Source organism: Toxotes jaculatrix, chromosome 16, assembly GCF_017976425.1.
Source record: "Toxotes jaculatrix isolate fToxJac2 chromosome 16, fToxJac2.pri, whole genome shotgun sequence".
Taxonomy (NCBI): domain Eukaryota; kingdom Metazoa; phylum Chordata; class Actinopteri; family Toxotidae; genus Toxotes; species Toxotes jaculatrix.
Genome location: NC_054409.1, coordinates 18,780,593 through 18,805,082, shown reverse-complemented (window position 1 = coordinate 18,805,082; position 24,490 = coordinate 18,780,593). Strand labels below are relative to the sequence as shown.

Here is a 24,490-nt window from a genome sequence, read left to right as displayed (position 1 = left end):
GATGCCATGAATGACGACGATGAATATTTTTGCTCCAGACAACACCTGTTGTGTGCTCAGTTAAAACAAGTTGACAATGCAGCATATGTTAACTTGTTGTGTATAGTCTACATCATTTATCGGTAGAGCTTATTACAGTGTACTGAACCCTCTGGAAAGGTCAACAGTGCGAATTAAGCAGCCCTCAAACACAGTAAAGCACCCACGCATGTGCCTGTGTGAAATTCTCATACTTGACTGATCCCTTTCATGACAGTATTGACATACATATTGCTGGAGGAAGAGAATAGATGAGGACAGATAAGGAGTCCATGCACTCGTCCGTGTGCGTGCGCAGGTAAGTAACATTTTGTGTTGAAAAGGTTGGAGGTTTCCTCTGGGTATTGTCAGGTCACGACCTCACACACATCCCAGCAGGATATTAGAGAGTATCTCTGGCTCATAACGTATCAGATCCTCATCCAAGCCTGACCTTAACAAAACAGGATGAGTCACCTATGGTCAAAGGGCAGCAACAGGTAGGACCCACAGAGCAGTGCCATCTGAAATATTTGTTGGTTTATATTTATGTGAGACAACAAGAGGCAGCACACGAGCGTGTACCGAGAAAATGCCTTGAGGAAACCACCAAAATACAAGGACTGTGTAAATGTATGGAATGAAATACAATATTCTGTGTTTCTCAGTTTCTTAAAATCTTGGATGGAACTGCTAATAGAGGTTTATGTTTTAAAAGCGTGATTCTAACAGTGGAAAGTGTTACTGAAATGGACTGCTCTCTTAAAACAAATGAGAAAAAAATGTCAAACACACTGCACAATGAAGGTATGAACTTGGGATTATCACATACTGAGAGGCCAAGGAGTTAACACTCTTTCACATACTCATAACAGCCACTCGTGTCTGATTGCCTCACCTTGATCACCTCCACTGAAATTATTCTAGGCCATATAATTAAACCAAATGTAATTAGTTTGAAAGTTTGAATAAGGATGATTGACTGCGTCATTCTGCATTTTGCACATAGAGGCTGGTAATTATAACTTTTGATTGATTAAAGTGAGCTGTGGTTTTACAACCTATTTTCAAGCAGGAAAACTGTTCTTTATGCACTGGTATCCATAGCTGCGTAGGACTTCTTCAAAATCAATTAAGTGTAATGATCAAAAGAAGAATGTACGATACTTTAACTCCAACTGTAAAATCCAGTTTCACTCTTAACTTAATTTCCTGCGAATGAGAGACACCAGGTGGCACTGTGGGGTGAATTTAGGAAGGACTCACTGTATTTTTTCTATGGTGAGTCCTTTGCTGTGAAACCTGCATCTGCAACTTAGTTTTAATAGTTTTCAATAATAAATTACATTTGTATCTATATGTTAATTATTATTATTATATTAAACATACAAGCTCAAAACTACTGATTTTATTGACAATAAATTGTATTATTATCTCTATTAAACAATCATTATTCATAATATAGCACATAATATAATTATTCTGTTGTAAGAATTTTCCTTGGGCTGATTTGACTCATTTCATGTACAGCAATGTGAAAAATAATTGATCTCATGCTGAAAATCTCTTTCTATTTCTGAGCAGTGAAAATAATGCCCTTTCTGTTGTCCATTCTTTTCAAATGTCTATGATACATTAAGTGCTCTGACTGTGGTGTGATGACTGTAATAATATTGGCTTTGTGAAAAAGCAAAAATGAGCAATTTAAGGGAGGCCTTTCAGCAAGAAAGTGTCAATTAAAATGGACAGTTTGCCATTAGGAGATCTTCGCTATTCGTCACAGCTTTGACTAAATCACCTGGCAGCCGTCCAATCAGGGACCTCGAATGCAGCACTGGGATTTAAAGAAACATAACGCTTGGCTTTCATATTGTCACACAAGAGAAAAAAGGAGCAAGTGCATACACAGTATCACATATAGCTTGTTGAAGCTCCTCAATGAAGCTAAGACTCCATGTTTTTATTGCTGCAAATACTAATAATGTTTGGGTGACTAACCCACTACTGTGGGAGGGCCACTGAAGATGTTAAATTAGTGGTTCCCCGTCTGGGACTCTGGTCCTTCCTACAAACTAATAATTAATCACACACAATTCTTTTTTTTTTTTTTTTTACACCTATTCTCTACTTCTTGCATTTTTAATGCAAAATACTGGATATTTTCACAACTTCTGGCCTAAAATAATAGCTTTTGTTTAACTGCTTGCCACTCATGTCTGCACTACGGCCATAACTTATGGTGTCAGGTTACACTGACAATAAGTCAAACCTATTGGGACTGACTGGTTTAAATGGAGCCTAAAGCCAAATGCCTTTCAGGGTTATGTCTTCAATTATACAGGACATTATGGTGAAAATATTAGGATTACACACTCTTATATACTTATACTATGACATTCCATGATCACATGATAAAGCTAACTGGAAAAAATGTCCTGTGTATAACAACAGGATTATCAGGATGACATTTAGTACATTCCCTTAAAAGATCCAAAGTTTCAAGTGATACAACCAAACATGCTTATCTCATCTTCTGCAGGAAATTCTGGAAATTGAGGAAAATGAGCCGCCAAGCTTAAAGCAGCTTCCCTTAGCTGCTTATAGCCGACATGAATGGAGGAAGCGTGACGTCATGCGACTGTGTCTGTTAGGGGTGGGGAGCACAGCAACCTCAGCGTCCTCTCTGAATCTGTCACACTGTAGAGAGGCAGGAGGCACCATGAGGGCCTTTAATTATATATATGCACATCTCCAACTGCCTTGCAGTGTATAAAATGCATGTGTATTGTCTGTTGAATAAATCTGGCATGGTCCTTTACAGAATGACAGCTAATTAGTTTATGCTGCAGCATTCATGGCTGCCTTTGATAGGTCTGCCAGATGTACCAAGGACTGGTAGCAGGCCAAAGAGAGACAGCCTTATTCTGCTGAAAGCCTCTCTCTGCAGTCTCCCAGGTAGGTTACGACAATACTTGATCTTATCATGTTTTTTTTTAACCAATTTATCCATCACATGTACTGTAATGTGAAGTTATCCTATTACTTTCTGATTATCTTATCCTATCCTATATTATTGATGTGCTGTTTTTCTTTGTCTGTACACTGGTGTGTGGGCTAGAAGAATAACTGAGTCAGGATAATTATACTCATGTTTGCACATGTGAAATAGCATAAGATGAATTAAAAATGTGTACAAGTATAGGAGAAAACGATGTCATTACAATATGCCTTGTGTCATGAGCTTTTAAACTGAAAGGTAGCCATCTTCTCTTGCACTGCTTTCGTGCGCTTATATATTATTTTTATATATATATGCTGCCTGTTCACTTTTAAAGAACAGGCAGCTGGACTTATAAGGTTTTAAGATGTTAATCTTATAAAGCAGACGCAAGACTATGTGACCTTGGAATATGCAGCATGCAGATGGGCCTAAACAGAGGCCTCCACTATTCATGTTACTAAAAATTAAATTGTAACCCTAAAGAAAAAGGTGTAGGATCAAGACTAGTTTATCGGCACAATCCCAAGCAAACATTTTGCACTCCACCATATGGTTATGCTGTAGCACAGGTCTGAGATATGAGCATAATGTATATATACAAGCCCTTATAATATTCTTCTCCTGCTCATTTCCTTTTCTTCCTTCTATCTCCCCCACCTCCCTCTGTCTTCGTCTCCCTCTCTCTCTCTTCTTTCTCTGCACCAGCTGCTGCTGCTGCTCCAGAGCCAGAGTGGAGAGTCCCCTCACCCCCCTGCACAGACAGAGACAAAAGGCCTGATTCGCCTGCTGAACACTGCCCCCTTTCTCCATCCGTCCCTTCATGCACGGCCATGGTGGTGGCGGGGGCTTCAGGAAAAAACGAGGCCTGGACTGGGACTAAAATCTAGGACTGACCCAGTGAAGGAGAGTGGGAAGAGGCGGGAGGGGAGGAGGAGGAGGAGGAGGATGGGGGCTGGAATGGTTGGGGTTGAGTAAAGGCAGGTGCTGAGGCCTCTACAGGAAGACTTTTTTTCCCTGAATATCTCAGAGTGGAAAAAAATCTGACAAGGGTATGCCACATTTACCTCTATATGCATGAATGTGCATGTTTATATTTACGTGTGTCTCTGTGGTGGCAAATGTGGGATAGGGGTGGCATGTGTTTGATGGAAATCTGGGGAGGGAGGTGCATGAGTGGCCTGTGTTTGCCCATGTCACTTTGTCTGTGTTGGGCTTTTACATTCCTTGTCTTTATATCACAGTGCTCGGTGTGATGCTGCTAGGGGCTGCATGAAAGTTTTTAGTTTTCAGAGAGGCTGAGAGCACGTCTGGGGTGAAAGCACTGGGGGATCTGGTTGAGAAACAGGCCAAGGTACCGGATTGAGCTTCTTCTACCATCATGGTTACCTAAACTTTCTTCTTTTCAATGTATTAAGTTGCTGTTTTCATCAGTCATTGTTTTGGACATCACATTTTACCTGGTTTCTTCTCAAATCTTACCTCATGTAAAATTTATTTTGTTTACATGGTGTCATTTTATTTACTGTGGTCCTGTTTTTTTATTTATGTGAAGGTAACCAAACATCTTTTTGCTGTATGTATTTTTGTGGCCTAATTTTGTGGCTCTGCAAGCTACTACACTAGGGAATCTCCTTAAACCATGTTTCCATCTGTCTATAAAATACTGTGTTCTTGTTTCATTAAATATATATGACAGTATAAATGTAGCTTTAGTGAAAAATGTCGCAGTGTTTCTTGGGAGGTGGGCACACTGCTTCTGCCTGTGTGTTTCTGAGGCCGTACTGCAGCACAGGGCTTTATGTTGGGTGACCGGAACCAGCTGAAACCGGTTTGAGGCAGACGGAGGGCTGACAGGAACAATGCCGTGTCTGTGCTCCACTGAGGGATAGAGATAGCCCAGGCTACTCCATGGCAGCCCTTTACAGCTCAGCCACTGGCCACTGTGGCACAGGCACAGACCCTGCAGCTGCTGCTGCTCGCTGCTGGCTGGATGTCGGTGTGCTACGCAGAGCGGCTCACAGCGAGGGGAGCAGGGAGATTTGGGAAGGGACGAGGGCAGGCTGGGAATCTGGGAATCTGCAGCCTAGAGCCTGCCTCACACACACACACACTCACACACACAGGAGCATGATCTATCTGTCTGTTTGTATGTCTGTGTGCTGCGAGTGGTGCAGAGAATGACTAAGGAGGATCCTTACCAGGACCACCACCACTCACCAGATCCATGGATGTAACCTGACCCTGTATTCTGGGCCTTTGCCTGGTTGGGAAGAAACAGGACTTTTTTTTTTTCCAGGCAGGGTGGGGTGGATGGCTTTTGGTGGGTTAGTAGTGTTGTGACTGTGTTTGTTGCAGGATGGAAGGAAGGAAGGAAAGAAGGTTTGGCTAGTGGCTGGAGAGGGACGGAGGCAAGAGGGTGAGGAGTGGCTGATTCACTTGCATGTTTCCACAATTGTTATTTTATATTCACTTTACTGAGACTGTAGTAGTCTTTCACACAGAGTGAGGACTTGAGGTGGTAACAATGCATGAGTATTAAAGTGCTGTTGCTGAGAGGGGACTCTGTGTTGGGTATTTTTCATATTTGTCTGTATTTAACCTTCATTTATTTCCTACGTCAGGCTGCTCTGGCTGTCATGGCTGTGACTAGCTGTTCTTTCCACCAGGCCTTTCTCTCTCTCTCTGTGCTGCAGCTTCACACAGCTCAGCAGCCATTTTTTTCCCCTCACTGAATTTCTCGCTTGCCCTCTCTCTGCATAACATTCTCCCTCTTTCTATCACCTTTTTACATTTAGCTGATCCCTAAAGCTCTCCCATCCTCTGGACTGAAAATAGCTGTATTTAGAAACCAAGGCTGAGGCTATAAGATCTGGTTCTGTGTGTGTGCAGATGTGGTTTCCACGCATTTGGATCAAAGAGCAGCAATGATTTAACTGCACGTACAAGCAGTGCAGCTCCGTGGCTGTGTCTTTTGTCCCCAACACCAATAACACATGCAGACATTTCAGTCCCATCATATGTTATTTGCAGTTCTCACTATTAAAAAATAAAGACTGGTTTGTTTCTGAAGAATTATAACCTATTGAAAGCAAAGTATTTGTACTAAGACATTTTCTTTATAGAACTGACAAACATATTCTACCTGTTCTATGGACATTGGTTGTTTCTGATGAATAAACATAAACATACGTTCCTTGAAAGAGTGATCATATTTAGAAGTTTTCAATATCGCCTTATAAGAAGTCTTTTCTTCTGTCATCATATTTACACTTCCTTTTGCATTCACCTAAAATACTGTTCACATGTTATATTCACCCCCAGACCAGCCCAGGGCCCTATCCAGTAATAGGAAAATTATAAGAATTGCAAGCATTTACTCTCCATCCCTTCTGATTATGCATAAGAAAATATATATTCAACAAGAGCAACTATTTGATGTTGTCAGGACATGATGCTTACGGCCTTGCTTTGTTCCATCAGCAGCTTTTCAAGATGCAATTCTGAACATGTGGTGATTGAAGAGGGAAAACGTTTTGCCAAGTACCCACATTTACTGTAATCCAAATGTCACATCTACCCCCTGTGTGGACCAGCATGTGGTTCCGTAGAGTTTCTAACTGGAAGCAGTCAATAAAGTTACCTGATGTAAGGTCAAATGTGGCAGTAATAGGTCTAATTGTACGTACTTGCATGTGCATACTGTACGTCAGCCGGACTCATTTTTTCAGGAGAGCTTTGCATCAGTGTGATGCAGTTTGCTTTTAAGAAGGAGGAGGGGCGAGCACTGGGCTCAGTCTGCTACTGAAACATCAAGAGCCAGAAAGCAGTGTCTAGGTCATGGTCAACATTGTATTCCACTGGTTGTGCTGTTTGTGGACATTGGCACACCATGTGGTGACACATGAAACTGTGAAAGCTAGGACTGAACAATGTTTATGTGCTTAGACCCAAATTACTACAGATGATATAATATTTCACAAAGCCAACACTGCCACCACCAGAACTCAATAATACACAGTTCCAAAACTGTAATAATTATTTTATGAATAGCCTCATGCAATTACTATGTGATTCTCTCTCGACTCTAGTACATGTGTTGAGCAGTTGTATCAACAGTCTTGACTCTAGTAAATATGAATAGTACTATTGATAATTTATACTGACTGGAATGTACAGTACATCCACCTCCACATCAGAAATTCAATTAAATTTTAACCTTTTAAGAATTATGGTATGTTTGTTTTATTTCCTTTACTGGCTCAGACATGGTTATTAATACTTCCATCATTCACCATTCATTTCATCATTTATAATTTCTCTCAGGGATTACAGATTTCTGCATTGCTCATTAACCCCACAATCCAACAACCATGAATTAGACATTATTGTGCACATCTTAATGAATTCAGTGTTGTTAAGCGTGCCTCCAAATTTGGAGGGAATTACCTAGAATCGCCTTGCAAACATGTCACCAATTTCTGCTCTCAAAATGAATTGCATAGTTATTTTGCATCACCATCACATCACAATATGAACCTTTCCATTGTGGAAACCATAGGCAACCCAATTTATGAATATTATTAGTTTTCATTTCACATTACCCTGAGACCAAAATGCCGACTTTTCACATAAGACAATTAATAATCTAATAAGCAGATTGCCATGAAAACAGCTAGGAATGTCCAGCACCAACACACAATGGATATAACCTGCTGTGCTGAACAGAACTACATCAAACTAATTTTTGTCCCCTTGGTTTATTAATGCCAAACAAGACAGTGTGTTGTAGCAGCAATAATTCAAATATGATTACATTAAATTGTGTTTTCCCTCACTACATAACTCTGCCCTATTGCAATTATTTTACAATTATCAGATACAATCATAACTATTAGACAAAGACAGTATGAAGAGTTTCATTCTAAAATGTGAAATCTGGTCCAGCATGTTAAAGAACTCAGCATAGCATTATATATAGCTAAAAATCCACAAAGGTTGTAATAAAAAATGGATTATGTTACTAATTATTTTTTCATCTGTGTTCCCCAGTTGTTCTCCTCAGCAGAGCAGGAGCACGACCATGGGAGATATGAAGACGCCAGACTTCGATGACCTGCTGGCGGCCTTCGACATCCCCGACATGGTGGATCCCAAAGCCGCTATTGAATCTGGGCACCACGACGACCATGAAGGACAGCTCAAGCAAGCCAGTGGTGGGGTGACCACCAGTGAAGACGAGGCCCACAACCCCTCAACAGGACATGACGTTGGCGTTAGTGTCATTGTCAAGAACATCCGAAACACAGACACTAGTGAACATGGTGGAACCATATCTGAAAGGGATGGACATTCTCACTCCCATCATCAACCCCATTCTGTTGGTGCTTGCAATGGACTTCATAATGGCTTCTTGCCCAGCATACCACATGGTACGCATTTCACCAAGAATGGTTGGAAGGTTCCCAGGGAGGAAGGTCAGCTGGCTAACAACCAATCATCTACCTTCAGCCAGTTCAGCCCCATCTCCAGTGCTGAAGAGTTTGATGATGATGATAAAATTGAGGTAGATGACCCCATGGACAATCAGGTTGGTCAGCCATCCCTAAGGTCCACTACTAAGAAAGAGGACCAGAATCCCAAATCTCCAGTCTTAGTGGACAATGTGTCTAAGCCTAGAGCAAGCATAGACCAAAAACCTGATCAAAACAATAACAATAACAACAACAATGGCACACTGGGAGGTTCCAAGTCTAAAGACTCCCCTCAGTCAAGATCACCCAAGGAGGAACTCAAAGAAACTGTCTTCAAGTCTCAAGGCCAGGAGTCCAAGAAGGCTGAAGAGTCATCAGGGCTTGTTGATGTGTCCAGTGTACCACAGGTCAAAGCCAAGTCCTCTGCAAAACTTTCTTCTTGTATAGCAGCCATAGCAGCACTAAGTGCCAAAAAAGCTAGTGCTACAGACTTGGGTATTTTGGATTGTCCCACAACACATAAAGAAACTATCAAGGCCAATGAAAATCCCAGAGCTCCAGAGAAGCCACAGGAGCACGAGTCAGCCCTTGAGTTTGCAAAGAGGCTGCTGACAAGACCACAGGACAGCCCCTCTAGTGTCACCAGTGAAGGTAGCGGCAAAGGTTCCCCTGCCTCAAGTACAGACACAACCCCGGTCATTCCAAAGGTCAGGATCAAAACAATCAAGACCTCATCCGGGCAGATTAAGCGTACTGTCACCCGTGTTCTCCCAGAGTTTGATCCTGAAGGTTTAAAAAAGGGAGAGAATAGCCCATCTCTCATGGCAACCACCAGTGCAATTTTCTCATCTCCCACAAGGTCCTCTTTACCTACCACAGTAGTAGCCACCACTGGAGGACCTTCAATTGAAATAACCAAGCAAATGACTATTAAGCCGGTAGCGACAGCTTTCCTGCCAGTCTCCGCCGTTAAGACAGCTGGTTCGCAAGTTATCAACCTTAAGCTGGCGAATAACACCACAGTCAAAGCAACAGTTATCCCTGCTGCATCAGTGCAAAGTGCCAGCAGTGCCATCTTGAAAGCTGCTAATGCCATCCAGCAACAGACTGTCATGGTACCTGCCTCCAGTCTGGCCAATGCCAAACTTGTGCCAAAGACAGTCCATCTTAGTAACCTCAACCTTCTGCCTCAGACCGTATCCTCTGCTGCCTGTGATCTCCAACAGGCCTTGTCCTCCTCCAAACAGAACCAACAGCAATCCCAGCAAGTCAAACAACAGACAATTCTTTCTAGCCAGGCCTCAAAGAAAGTCTCTAGGGTTCAAGTGTTCACTAGCTCTCAAAGCTCTGTGGTGGACGCCTTCAATAAAGTACTGAGTAGCATAAATCCTGTCCCTGTGTATGTTCCAAACCTTTCTCCACCAACCTCAGCCTGTATCTCTCTACCTTCACGTGGCTACAAGTGCCTGGAGTGTGGAGATTCATTTGCTCTTGAGAAGAGCTTGACACAGCACTACGAACGTCGCAGTGTGCGGATTGAGGTGACCTGCAACCATTGTGCCAAAAGTCTAGTGTTCTACAACAAATGCAGCCTGTTGTCTCATGCCAGGGGCCACAAGGACAAAGGGGTTGTCATGCAGTGCTCACATCTAATCCTAAAACCCATCCCTGCAGACCAGATGATAACCACACCATCATCATCAGGTCCCAACATCACAGACACCACCTCTATTTCCCAAGCCCAAGCACCCACAAGTCAAATCCCAGGGAAAGGCACAGTCAGCGGGTCCCAGACTGCAGTGATTTCAGCTCCATGCAGTGCTCCTCTTGTGGCAGCCATGCCCTTGGAGGATGACGCATCAAAGCTCTGCAGGCACAGCCTAAAGTGCTTGGAGTGCAATGAAATGTTCCAGGACGACAGCTCGCTAGCCATGCACTATCAACAGGCACCGGAGTCCAGTGGGCAGGTGTGTGTATATATGTATGTTGTGAACTGTAACATAAAATGGTTGAATTTAGTTTTTATAATTCTGAATTGGAAAGAATTTGCTTGATTACTGCCAGGTGTATTGATTAACACAGTACAAAGGGTTATGCAGCAGTTACATAGCATAATTAGCATTCATTTGGAGTCATGGTTTTGGCACCTGCCGAATGTAAGTCCAATATTCAGTCAGAAGAGATAATACCATCCTTCATATAAGTTAAACCCTCAGAATGCAATCATTTCAGTGCCATGATAAAACACAGGCAGTTGATTTTTCTTATCTTCTCTTTTCTTTTCTGTTCCTGCAGAAAACATGCACTATTTGCCAAATGCTTCTCCCAAATCAGTGCAGTTTTCTGTCACACCAGCGAATCCACCAGCACAAGTCTCCCTACATCTGTCCTGAGTGTGGCGCCAGCTGTCGATCTGTCCACTTCCAGTCACATGTCACCAAGAACTGCTTGCATTACACCCGTAGAGTTGGCTACCGGTCAGTCTACATTAATTAAAATCATAACACGTTTAATAGCATTTTTTTTGTCTTCTCTTGTGCTGTGAGATACGGTTCCCAACGTTTGAGAGAAAGTTCATTCAACTTTAATTTCAAAACTATTTCTTCTGTAATTACCCTGATTTTTTGGATAGTCAAATCTGAGAAACAACTTCACAGTATTTACCATTGAGAGCTGTTCTACTTTGGTAAGTGGTCACACTCTGACTCAAATGGCTCTTGCTCTTGATTTTCTTTCAAAGTGCCATTTATGATGTCATTTCTAATTACACTTATTATTACATTGTGTTTGCCTCAGCTTGACAATCCCATATCACTTAAAGTAATGTTCTTCACAATGAAACTTGCAGGGAAAAAAATGGACAGTGACAATTTTTATGTGGAGTCACCCAATATACAAGTCATTAAAAAACCAAACACATACACAGTATTTAACCAATTATGATTCAATTATGAGTCCTGTCTACCAAAATCTTTTTAAATTTTCATTTTTTTAACTGCATATCAATAACAACTCCTAAAAAATTCACAAATGTGACGCTGCATGCACAAATTTGTATTTTCTCCCCGAAGGATTAACAATATGAAATTACTGATAAATGTCCATGTATGAAAACATGTAAGAACAGTTCAATTTTGGGAAATACAGTTGTTCAGTGTCTTACAGAAGGCTAAGTGAGGACATTCACATCACTTTCATATCAGTGCTCAAGATTTTAAGCTAGAGCCATCAGGCGGTTAGCTCAGCTTAGCATAACAGCTAGCCCGGTTCTGTCCAAAGATGCTATTATTACTTTTTTCCCGATAAGCTAAGCTATCCATCTCCTACCTGTAGCTTTATATTTAACGGACAGACATAAATCTACTCATCAAGACAGTAAATATTTGCATTTTCCAAAATATCAAACTCTACTTTTAAGAAAACGAAGTTCTGAAAACATGTTTTTTCAGAGGAGTTAAACTAACGTATTTGTGATTGTACTGTACTTGTAAGTTAAAATCTTTAAGTTTGACTGTCTCTTTCCTTTTCTCCCTCTGCACTGTTTCCATTCCTTCTCCCTCCAGTTGTGTACACTGTAGTGTGATCTTCGCTGATGTTGCAACTCTGAAGTCCCACATCCAGAGTACTCACTGTGAGATCTTCTATAAGTGTCCCCTCTGCCCTATGGCCTTCAAATCTGCGCCTGGCACACACTCCCATGCATATACACAGCATCCAGGAGTGAAGGCAGGAGAGCCCAAGTAGGTCTTAACATGCCAAATCTGTTTTAAACCAAATCTGTCTTAGTCTTATGTAAAATTAAAAACAGCATTCAGTAAAGTGTATTGCAGTTGTTGTAAATAGGAATTTGGAATTACAGAAAATTTGAATTCCATGCTAAATTAAAATCCAGAAATTATGCACTTAAATATATAATTCAAATAATAAGCAATGCACATGTAATTCTTTCCTCAAAAAGCTTCCAATCTCACACTTCACACATCAATACACCTTTCACACAGACACACACCATTGTAACCCAATACCCATGTCAAATTAATTTTTCTTAGGAAAATCATCCTTGCTGTTTCATCAGTAGCAGGATTTGTGGGTGTTAAACATGGTGGCTTAACTTGGGTTTGTTTTTTTCCACATGGCAGCCTTTCACTGCCTTAAATGCAGTCCATCATGAACACCACTGATAATTCAGGTGTTTAGGAGCAGGTGTTCTTGCACCACTTTGTGTATTTGGCCCTGGTTGTACCTGCCAAGCCTAAAGCTGGATGAGCATCTGATGTCAAACAATATGCAATGAACTGAACCATCTATTTCAATATGTTTATTTGTTCATATCCTGACCAAAAACTAAAAGTTTATTTAGGAATACAGACATCAAGTGCAAGAATACAACAGCAGCTGAATGTTTAAAAGCTTAATGTGTAACATAGGATAACATTTACTCAGTAACAGTTGGGATTCTCCAAACACTCATTTAAATTTTCACATCTCTAACATCTAACAGCAAAGTCTCAGTGCTTTTTAAGGACACAGCTTTTTCTCTGTCTTTCAGGGTGATCTATAAGTGTTCCATGTGTGACACCGTGTTCACTCTGCAATCCCTGCTCTACACGCACTTTGACCAGCATGTTGTCAATCACAAAGTTTCAGTGTTCAAATGCCCCGACTGCTCCATGCACTACGCCCAGAAACAGCTCATGTTGGACCACATCAAAGTAGGCATAAAAAGCAGTTATTTTAGGCATGCTTGACAGTAATATTCACTGCGTATATATCCCAACCTAGTTTAACGACAAGTTTGGTTTTAACATCAAGTTTGAAATAAAACTTTTTCATATACCATTTTACATATCAATGCTTTATAAATTCAGAATTATAATTCAATCTACATGTGTGGATCCCTTACAGGCCATCCATGGAACCCTGAAGACCATCGAGGGTCCACCAAACTTGGGCATCAACCTTCCTCTCAGCACCAAGCCCACTAACTCTAACAGCACAAACAATAACAGCCCCAATAATAACAACATCAAGGATGGAGGAAATGTCAATAGCCAAGACAAGGGAGAAAAGAGGCCTTCGCCTTCACCACTGAAGAAAACCAACAGTAACTGTTCAGCCAACCTCAAGAACCCTCCAAGCTCAGGATATACATGCGGAGATTGCAATACTCTCTTCAGTTCCAGGGAGGTCTTTGTGGCTCACATGAGGCGCGAACATGGAAAGGTGAATGTCTGACTCCAGCTCAAGCTGTTTCGAAACAGAGGCGAAAACATACTATATACACAATTAAAATAAACTGCCATACATCTGTATCCAAACCACGCTTGTGCACATTCACCAACACACAACCCGAAGAACCATAATTCTGTCTTTAGAAATTTAGAATAGAATAGAATAGAATAGAAATACTTTATTCATCCCAAGTTGGGAAATTTCACTATCACAGCAGCAATACACAGGCACTCAGCCTCCAAATATAAACCTCTAATGGTAAAAATAAACAATATAGACATTATTTACAGAAATAGGAATTTAAAATAAGAGTAAAAAAGGAAGTGTGCCATTTGAATAGAAATATAAAATCTAAGTACAAAAACAAAATGTGCAGTTGAAGCTGAACCTTGTGTCAGATCTGTCATGTACAGCAGTGTTAAAAAATTTGATCATTCTCACGCTCACATTGCAGATCTTGAAGAAGCATCCATGTCGACAGTGCGACAAGTCCTTCAGCTCCTCCCATAGTCTTTGCCGACACAACCGTCTCAAACACAAGGGGTTGCGGAAGGTCTACACCTGCCCGTGAGTACACATACTGATCCTTAAGGGCTCAGCATGGTCCCAGTGCACTGTCAATTGCTACTAAAACTTCTATTTATGCTAATAAATAGAAGATAAAATCAGCTTGTAAGGGGTGTCAATTGTCATTTTACTGTACTTTCACAGGCACTGTCCAGCTCTCAGTCAGCCATTCACTAAAAGAGTGCTGCTGGATCAGCACATTCAGCTGATGCATGGAGTCAAAGACCCAGAGGGAAAGACTGTCAGCTCTGATAATATGGAGGCTTTACCTGACAAGGAAACGGTAGTGTGGCACAAATTTGCAGACACAGTCATTTATCAGAAACACTTTCTCCTGTTGAATCATTTAATCTTGTAAATGAATTTCATGAGTCTCCTGTCACATCTAAACTACCCTCTCAATCACCACCACAGACCCCCAGCCCCAAAAGGAAGCGAGAGGAGGATGAGGGGTCTCCAGGTTTGAACTCCAGGAGCTCAGACTCACAGCCTTTGAAGAGGCTCAAGGTGAACATCCTCAAGGTTCACAAGTGTGCCGTCTGCGGTTTCACCACTGAGGACATCACCGCTTTCCACAAACACATTCCTCAGCACAAGTCCGATGGCTCATCCTACCAGTGTCAGGAGTGCGGCCTGTGCTACACCTCCCACCGCTCGCTGGCCCGACATCTCTTTATTGTCCATCGGCTGAAGGAGCCACAGGGTCTCGGCCGATACAACGGACGGGGCAAGGAAGACGACGAGAGTCAAAGAGAGAACCAGCTGGATGTTACAGACGAGAACAATGATGGGACACCAAACACAAAATGCAAAGTGTGTGGGAAGATGTTTGAAACAGAGGGAAACCTGAATACTCACATGAGGACACATGGGATGGCGTTCATCAAGTCAAAGAGACTGAGTACGGCTGAGAAGTGAGAAGAACTCACTTTTTAACCATTCCATGTAAAGTAACGCTGTTGTTTTAAACTTATACAGTTTGTTCAATTGTTGCAGACAATGTACATTATCTCAACTGGCTGTGGTTAAATTGTATATACATTATGTATATGTAGGGATAACAACATAAATACAATATACACTTAAAAATATGTAATATATGTCAAAGTCACTGTCTTTAAGTAAATGGAACAATTGAACACATGCTTTTTTGTACACATATAGATGTTTCTATAGGCCTTGAATAGATCTTTTTTATAGAAGAGCTTTTTATTTTAAACAGTTTCCATTGTTGTTTTCTCGCTAGGTTTAGATAATGTATGGATATATTACTGTAATGGAACTAATCCTCATACAGTCAGCAGTATTCTGAATTCTCAATGCTGCTAATGTCCAATGAATGTCTGGTAGAAAAATATTTAAAACGCTGGGAGATTCAGGTTTCCCCAGTGTATGTCACACCTAGCTGAGGTCGTCAGTTTCAACTCTCTGAACTCTACAATTAAAACCCTGGTCCTGGTCTCCTTCTAATACACCCTGAAACAACTGATCCTAAAACTAAATCGCTGCATTAATTTTGAGCGACAATTACACAGGAATATCTGAAGATTTCAGGACAATCATTGAAAGATAAAGCCTATTGTCAGCTGCATCTCCATACCACCATGTCAAGTTATTATCCATTAGATATCAAAGACGCATACAACAAAAAAAATCATAAAATTTATAAAGAGTTTAAAGCTCAGTTTTAAGAATGAATAAGTCAAGAATTAAATATCAGAAAGAGGAGTCTTTTAAAGACAAAAGTGGGCCAAATTTAAATTTTCTTTTAAGAAATGTATTTTGTAAAAGACTGTGAAAGTTTGTATGTTGATGTTGCATTCCTGTCTTAATATACTATAAATGGCAGCTCTTTGAGATTAAACCTCATGAAAAAATGTCTATTTACCTGAATATTTAAAGTATAAGATGCAAAGCACTTGCCTCTCTTTTTATAGCAGTCTTCTTTACAGCATAGTTCATCTGCCGTTATAGCACAATAAAAATAACCTTCTAATGATTCCATATTTCATAACTAATATAAACATTATCAGTTCCCCTTTTGTTATTTTATTTTTATACTTCATCAGTTTGTGGTTCTCTGACTTACTGCGAAATCATAATGAATGTTCATTGACAGTAACTGATCTAACATCTAAACTGAAGAAATCTACGAATGTCAACTTGCCTACGAAACAAAAATTTTTTTACAAGACAACCAGTTCAAGTAAATGACCGCATCCTTGCAAGTTGTGAAAATACTATCTCCAGAGGTTTTCCCATTGCTTTCTTTGTTCCAAGCATTTTCAAAAATCTCCATTACTCCGTTTTCAACAGTAGTTTTTCCACTGCGACAATAAGACTAATTGTCTCGCGCTGTAAAACTGCATGTGAGAATCAGTCTGTGAATTGTCTGTTGATTAGAATGTGTCTTGCTGCTGCTGCTGCTGTTTTTAGACATTTCTGATGCTTATGTACAAAGCTGTTCTTTATGTCAATAAATAATGAAACCTTCCAGGGACAAGATCTGATGTCAATCGCACATAAGACATCAGCTCTTCTCTGTGGAACTATATCAGAAATACTCTTGTGATCATTCATATTCACACATTATTATAGTCTAAATACCAGATTTTGATAAAACATATTGAATGGTGTGTTTGTGGTATGCCCACAAGTTGCTGAAAATCAAGTAGAGAAGGTTCACTGAAAATGTTTTGGTTTAGTAGTAGTAGTTAATAGTTTAGGTCCCCAGTTCCCCTCCCTGGTGCTTGGTAAAGTCATGACACTGTGCAGATTTTTAAGACAAGCTCTCCCTCTAGTGGCCAGAGTTATTTATTTCAGTTACTGGACTGTCTTCAGAGTTTCTTTTCTCACATTTTAACTTAAGGTTCTAGTAAATATAAATTCAGTAATGTAATGGTTGTAAAACTGTAACTGAGGTTTTTTTTTTTTTTGGTTTTTTTTTTTAGCTGAGTCACTTATTCCTATTCAGAACAAATCATCAGAAACTGGCAGGGTGATCAGACCTGACATGGGTAAAGCAGCCTCTGTGGTTATTTGAGGTTTTTCTAAATGCAAATACAGTTTCACATCTATATATAATAAAATTATTGAACAAAAACAGTACTAGTACTATGGTAAAACATCTTTAGAGCCAGTGGCAGGGCTGGCTCTCTAATTAGACTTACACTCTAATTAAGTTAATTTTGCATGGTGACAAAATCACAAAGCCTGGATCTTTTTGTTAGTTTCCTCATGTAACCCAATCCTGTTCACACCTGATGTAGAAAACCAGGTGAGGACGATCCACAGTTGCCAAAGCAGATTTTCAATCAAACCCGAAGAAGATGATTTCACGCTACATTATTAATGTTGTGTCCCCTTCTATGTTACTTAAACGGTTCTCTACTGAAATATCAAGTCAGTCCTGAAATGGCCCTGGGTTCTTTGGTGTTCTTTCTGTTTGCAGGGTGTAGTTTAGCACTGGAGAATACAGAGAGCCAGACTTCGCCTCAAAGATGTAAGGAGGATACCAACACTTTCCTCTGGGAAATTAACCAGGAGAGACCAAAGGAATATGCTGTACTCAGTAAGTGTTGCTGCCTTTTGAGAGGCTTTTTTTTTTTTTTTTTTTAAACATTTACATTTGCAGTCAGTTTGGGGCAGTGGGGGTCCTGGTACATTTAGACTACAGGGTGCAGAATGAGGCCAGCTGACTGAAACTAAACACTAATTGTAGGGTAGAGTGTCAAAAAAAAAGCCAGGTCAGAGAAATACAATTATTAAACAGGACAAGTGAGGTTTATAGGAGTTCCACTATGGTCTCATGAAAAAAAAAAACAAAAAAAAAAACTTAAAATTAAGTTGCACTTTTAGACAACGGGTTTCTGTTCACATCACAAAGAAACAATGCATGTTTCAAATGCACAGTTTACACACTCTTTATGTTTGATGCTGGCATACAAAAACTGCCTATACCATTATAGTTATTTGTCAGTGCTAACTGTACCTATGGTTATATGGCACTAAACAGGCCTTTTCACAAATCACACACGCAGTCGACAGGTGACTGACCAACTTATAACTGCAAAACTGAAGGAATTGTCACCAAAGTCCCTGTGACTGTCTATTTCAATGGCACACTTTAATAACACAATAACTTCAGTGTCCAGGTAAATAAGGTAGATTATGACCTCCATTTTGTCAACCCCACAGCAAGGAATCAAAAATACAGACAGCCATACAAACATATAATTATCAAGGGTAAAAAATACCAGCAAAGAGACAAAGAGAGAAGGGTTTATCTGACTCACCTTATTTGACGTCTTCTTTTATTCATTGAGACGTGGTCCTCATGTCATGTAATGTCCAACAACAGTTTGGTTTCTTTCAACTTTTTTGGTAACATCACCTGTGCCCGCTCCTCGCTAACCAGTCGCACAAAAACACGGTTGCTAGCTACACTGAAAAACAAGCTAACTTCTATTTCGTTTAAATATTACACCACTGGGTTTTCTTGTCGTGAGCCGAGGGCATAACGTCCTTCAAAGTAAACTTCGTGGCTTCTTTTCCAGGTTCTTGTCCATTCACAGTTTTACGGCGACATCACAGTAACGGCAGCTAATTGTTCGGCACCTTGTAATCAAGGTGTTGCAACTTCACCTGTCGTCCCGTCAGTGAGGGTGCAACGCCGTTTTTGACCACAGAGACTGGCTGACGTTGACCAACCGTTACAACCCAGAGGGGCGCTGTTTCACTCGTTTGGCGCTAATCGATTAAAAACAGGAAATGGCCGCGACAACTAAATAAAGTTCCTGTTTTGGTGACACAGAAAATCTTCTTATCTTCCTGTTAGAATTATAGGGTAGTTATTTTGGATAGTGAGGGAGTCCTGGCTTGCTTTGGCTCTCAAAAAAAAAAAAATCCACATTTTTAGGTTTTAATTTAATTAAGTTTTATAAATTAATGCTCTCTTTTTTTATCCAAAGGGACTGTAGAGCATTTGATTCAAAGACTGCTTTGTTTTTTCCACAACATTGCCTTTACGTGTGTGTATTTGTGTGTATTATCAGTGTATGATGCATTTGGAAAGATGGGTAGCAATGTTGAAGGAGGTAATGTCAACCAGCCTGGCTCGCTGCAGCAGTGTCGCTCTGCCCACGGTCCCACCTTCTCTGGACAGTACTGCCAGGTGTTCCTTCGGCAGGTAACAACAAAAACTGTAATTATAAAATATGAAATGCCATCCTGACAGCTGACTACAAAGTGAGAATTTTTGATTTTTGAAGTATTTTTGCTACCATAGGAAACAGTCCAGTACTTTGTGGGTATTTGTGTTCCTGACTCCTGTGGGGAAGAGGATGTACAAATGCTGGTGCTGTACGGTGAGTGACTTTAAAATCTTATTGTTATTGATTCACTCAATCCAACACTTGTTTTGTTTTAATTGTGACTTTTTGTTTCACGTTTTTTAACAGAGAAACTTCAGCTTGGTCAGACATCTCTCATTCCCCCTTTACCTTCCATCCTGGTCAATGAGTCCACTCAGGAGATGATCATGATCCATTGTTTGTCCAACACCATTGCCCCAGATGCATCAGATGTCACCTGCTTGTCAGTATATGACTGGACTGTTTTTACTCTCTGCCTTGTTTTATCTGCATGTGCACTTATAACTGAAAACTGAATTGGATAAGTGTATCTTTATTGTCTCTTTATTAATAATCTGTATTTCTCTTTCAAAAGGTTAACAATGGTCACTCTTCCCCAAATACCTGATACCTTTTCTCCTGCAGGTTTGTGTGTTGTGTGATGGTGGCGATTCCTCTTGCGGCTACCTTGTTCACGGCTATTTTAAGGTGGCAAAGGAACAGGGAGGTCAGTCCATCTGTAGAGTCTTCCTGTTTAAACACTGGCCTCAACCTTTATGGGACTCTGAAGACCAACGGCTCCTCTACCAGTGAAATGAATAGAAGCGCTTCAGAGGAAAATAGTAAGTACTCAATGTAAAGTATGAAAATTTACCAGAAGAAATATAACAAGCATTAAGGTACTTGTGCTGGTCCAGTAGCCAAACCTTTTTTTAATAGATTGTGTTTATACTGAGACAATACTTTTCTGAATATTGACTTTCATAGATAGCACCAGCCACACACCGTGTTCTCCTCGAAGCTGTGTGAGCCGGTGCCTTCAGGCATTTTCTCTACAGAATACCAGCCAAGGTGTCCTGAGCACCTCCTCATCCGTCCCAGAGGGAGGCTACTCCTCCCTGAATGGCATCCGTGTTCTCAGTCTGTTATGGATCATATGTGGCCACTCCGCACAGTTCTCTGTAATAAACAACTTGGGTATGACAAGATTTACTGGTATTTGCTCATTTGGTCGGCAAATCACTCCTATTATTTGCATATCACTTTACTTATATTGTATTATCTTTATTGTAGATAACTACAAGAACTGGAAGAAAACAGTAGAAAGCAGCCCTCTATATGTGTTTGCCATCAGTGGACCTGTTTTTCTGGCTGTAGACACCTTTTTACTGCTGGGGTGAGACTGAAACCACCAAAAAAAATTTTTAAAAAATAATAAGAAAAATAATTTCATGGTGAGTTCTAAGTTACCAGTTTTGGCTGTTCTAATAGCAGCTTCTGCATTTCAGAGGTCTACTTAGTGCCAGGTCTCTGTTAAGCACCATTAGCAGGGCTGAAGACAAACTGAGCGCTAGTTTGGTGGCCAGCTACTTCTTCAAGAGGATTAAAAGGTCATGTCTATTCATCAGTTCCCAAATTAAGTTATGATCCGCCGTCTGTGTCATTATAAATGTGATCTGAAAACTAGTGACACTATAAATGTGAATCCTCCTCATGTCTCCTGTTTCTCTTTCCTTCACTGCAGGATTCAGCCACTTCATCTGTTCATTATGTGTCTAACCATTGGACTCATCTCTTTGGTCCAGTGGGGACCCTACTGGTTCCCACTTATGGAAACAATGATGGATTGTAAGACATACTGGTGGGCTAACGTACTATTGATTAGCAATCTCCTCCCAGTCCATGAGATAGTAAGTTTAAATGTTGTATAGCAGCAGTCATATTTTTAACATGCAGTATTTATTTGTGTATTGACCTGCTGTATTTCTTACCATTTTATTTACCACACTCTCTCTCTCCTTAGTGTATTCCTTGGACGTGGTACTTGTCTCTTGACTTCCAGTGTTATGCCACCACTCCTCTGTTGCTCTATTTTTACAGATTGTATGTCCACTGTTTTTTCATATTATTTTAAAATATTTCTAATTTGCTATGCCGTAAAATAGTCAACACTGTGGCCATCGTACATTATGTTTATCAGGAACAGAGGTGTGTTTGCGGCTGTGGCAGGCGGCCTGCTGCTGATGACCACCATCACTGGGGTTATTATAACTGCACTCCTGCAGCTGCCAGTCTTTGAGCCATCCACAATGTAAGACTCAGTGATGGCGGTCTAGTACTAATGCTAACAGTTTAGGAACTAAATACATTAAATGTAAGGTGACTTACACATCAAGTAATTTTCTTTATTTAATTTTCTTTATTTAATTTTATATATTTATTTTGCAGGACATCTTACAATTATGTCTTACAGTACTATGTGAAACCCTACACAAGATATGGGCCATTTTTAATTGGGATCTTGACTGGAATATACCTGATGACAAAGAAAGATCAGCTTTTAAAGGAGAAGGTATTTCTGACAGAATCACTACGTATGTTTTTTTTTGTTGTTTTTTTTAGCAGACATTTCAGCACATCATTTGCTATATATTATTAAGCCAACCAGATTAAGTACACATACAAGCCACTAAGCTGCCATCAGATGTATGTGTTTACTGTTGCTGTTGTTCCAGTGGCAGGCAGCACTTGGTTGGTTCTGCTGTTTTTCTGTCATGGCTGCGGTGGTTGGATTGGCCTACGTCCTCAAGGATACCCCACCTTATCCATCAGTGCCACATGCCCTCTATCAAGGACTGCACAGACCACTCTGGGCTCTCGCTGTGGCCTGGATCATACTGGCCTGTGAGGAGGGTTATGGAGGTAAACTTCAATAATAGCAATGTACGCACATTTCCTGTTAAGTGATATGTGAGTGGCAAAAACATATATTTAAAAAATCTACGCCTTCTTTTTGTTTCTCTCTGTTGTTCTGATTCTCCAGGTTTTATCAAGAGCTTCTTGTCACTGGGTGTCTGGGTTCCACTTTCCAACATTAGTTTTGCTTGCTATCTGTCACATCCTGTCTTCATCATCCTCTACATTGGCTTGCAAGAGACCCCAATCCACTACACAGACTCAAACTTCGTAAGTGCCTTAAACAGCCAATTTCATTCAGGTTCATCGTGATTTGGCTATGCCTCTTTTAACTCACCGTGCTGTCTGTCTCCTCTCTCCTATAGATGTACCTGTTCCTTGGCCACCTGGTGCTGACGCTGGTGGTGAGCTACGTGTTGACTGTGCTGATTGAGAAGCCATACCTCCTCCTAAAATGCAGCCGTACATAGATGCAAGCCTGAACACAACAGAAAACCTGTCCAGTTTTTAAACCCCCCATTTCTATATCCTGTTTGTTTGTGCCTTGTAAGCTCTGCCAGTGTCCTGATTTAAATCTGCTTTTGCAGATAATAAACCTTTTTGTTTCTTACTTTAATTTTTCATCTTCGTTAATCAAATATTAATTGTTCATGCAGACAAAAATGTTTCCTATTCAGGATTAATTCAGGGGAATGAGTGTGACTCATTTTCCCACTCCTTTTAACCATTCTGGTATAAGATGACACAAATTACTCACGCCATGTGTTCAGTGAGTCACAGCTTACAAGTGGCACTGACTCAGCTGATGAGATCATAACAAAGGTTTTCAGTTTCTTATGACGCAAAAACACACAGCTACATTTCCATCCCAGCACTTGAGTTATGAGGGGCATGTGCTCTGTTGTGTGTGGTATTAAGTTGAGTAATGCTCGGTCTTGTGCTTTGATCCCTCTGCTACTGTTTGATTTTCACTTTCTTTTATTGTAGAATTTTTAATTCTACAATAAAATTTCTAGAGTCAGTATTCACTGTACTTACTTGAATCATGGTTTATTTTATAATTTAGGATTAACTACTATGTGCTCAGTGATCTAAAATAAATATGGTTTGGTATTTCTTTCATAAGACTTTGGCATAGTGAAGATGTGTCTCATATCTTTCATTTGCCTCCTATGGCACTGCTGCCTTATTTGGTTTGGGAAAAGCATCCTTAACTGCCTCTCTCACACACCCACACAAACAAAACATGGTTGTGACGCACACGTCTTCCATGTGCAGCACCATTCTCCACCTGGTCCTGTCCGGGGAGCTGAGGGAAGGAGGGCAGACGCCAGGCCGAGGCAGACATGCAACAACATGGTGTAAAAATATATCTTGCTTTGGTAAGATGACACTTTTCTCTCCATGACTACATGAGTCCACGGGGCCACATCCAATCCAAAACCCCACAACAACATGTTCAAGATGGTGCAACATGTCTGAGACTTATAGCATTTTTATACGTTAAATGATGAAAATGTTTCAGCTGCTATTTGAGAAAGATAAAATTTAGCATGCTCCCAGTTAAATGCCGAGCTTGTTTGAGACTCTTGCACTATTTTTAGTCCTGTTGCCAGATATGCTTTATACTGTGTGGTGTAATTCCATATTTATGCCTGCATTTAAAAGATATCATATATACTTTGTACCCCCACCAGTGACTGCAGAAAGTGGTTACTTTTCAGTTTTTATGCAATGAATCTCTGCGCAGATTACTTGTTGCCTAACAGTCCACTCACCATTTGCAGCCCATCAGCTGTTCCTTAAATGTGTTGCTTCTGAGAAACCACAGAACTACTCACATGCACAAACGCAAGCACACACACACACACCCTTTAAGAGCTACAGCATAACAACTCTTGCCTTATTAAAGTCCCATCCAACTGCTGTGACTCATCATGAGTAAAGCTTTATTCTAGTTACATTGCTCCCTTTTATTTATTTTTAAATCTTATAAAATGGTTTCAAAATGCCTGCCCTAAAATGTTTTTCTTTCTGTAATAAAATGAAAGATTAAGATAATAGGATCACCTACCTCAATGCAAACTAACATACAACAACTCCCACACACATGCAATAATCCAATAATATTCCCCCTGTTGCTTAGAGGATTT

General features: G+C 40.4%; 2 protein-coding genes and 1 long non-coding RNA gene across 3 annotated transcripts; 2 read left to right on the top strand and 1 right to left on the bottom strand.

Annotated features, from left to right (window-relative positions):
* Window positions 1–5,336: 5,336 nt before the first annotated feature.
* On the top strand, window positions 5,337–16,707 carry znf532 (zinc finger protein 532). Its single transcript, XM_041058998.1, has 9 exons — window positions 5,337–5,435; window positions 8,069–10,457; window positions 10,786–10,967; window positions 12,054–12,230; window positions 13,040–13,202; window positions 13,396–13,713; window positions 14,177–14,289; window positions 14,434–14,572; window positions 14,704–16,707. The coding sequence occupies exons 2-9, from the start codon at window positions 8,100–8,102 to the stop codon at window positions 15,205–15,207; spliced, it is 3,954 nt and encodes a 1,317-aa protein (XP_040914932.1). The 5' UTR covers window positions 5,337–5,435; window positions 8,069–8,099; the 3' UTR covers window positions 15,208–16,707.
* A 996-nt stretch (window positions 16,708–17,703) lies between these two features.
* On the top strand, window positions 17,704–22,873 carry oacyl (O-acyltransferase like). Its single transcript, XM_041059327.1, has 15 exons — window positions 17,704–17,860; window positions 19,344–19,477; window positions 19,577–19,655; window positions 19,749–19,884; window positions 20,067–20,263; window positions 20,409–20,618; window positions 20,715–20,817; window positions 20,930–21,031; window positions 21,166–21,331; window positions 21,445–21,524; window positions 21,622–21,732; window positions 21,870–21,993; window positions 22,157–22,343; window positions 22,465–22,607; window positions 22,703–22,873. Exons 1-15 carry the CDS (start codon window positions 17,704–17,706, stop codon window positions 22,805–22,807), a joined length of 2,034 nt encoding a protein of 677 aa, XP_040915261.1. The 3' UTR covers window positions 22,808–22,873.
* Window positions 21,826–24,240, bottom strand: LOC121195697. Its single transcript, XR_005895501.1, has 3 exons — window positions 24,116–24,240; window positions 22,675–22,786; window positions 21,826–22,323 (listed from the first exon to the last, which is right to left on the bottom strand). It is a non-coding gene; the product is annotated as an uncharacterized LOC121195697 (long non-coding RNA).
* Between the last annotated feature and the right edge of the window lie 250 nt (window positions 24,241–24,490).

Coding starts and splice junctions, on each gene's coding strand:
- znf532 (XM_041058998.1), top strand. CDS start 8,100: ATGGGAGATATGAAGACGCCAGACTTCGATGACCTGCTGGCGGCCTTC. Junction 13,714..14,176: donor TGAGGCGCGAACATGGAAAG/GTGAATGTCTGA, acceptor CTCACATTGCAG/ATCTTGAAGAAGCATCCATG. Junction 14,290..14,433: donor CGGAAGGTCTACACCTGCCC/GTGAGTACACAT, acceptor GTACTTTCACAG/GCACTGTCCAGCTCTCAGTC.
- oacyl (XM_041059327.1), top strand. CDS start 17,704: ATGGCCCTGGGTTCTTTGGTGTTCTTTCTGTTTGCAGGGTGTAGTTTA. Junction 21,332..21,444: donor TCCTCCCAGTCCATGAGATA/GTAAGTTTAAAT, acceptor CTCTCTCCTTAG/TGTATTCCTTGGACGTGGTA. Junction 21,994..22,156: donor ATCAGCTTTTAAAGGAGAAG/GTATTTCTGACA, acceptor CTGTTGTTCCAG/TGGCAGGCAGCACTTGGTTG.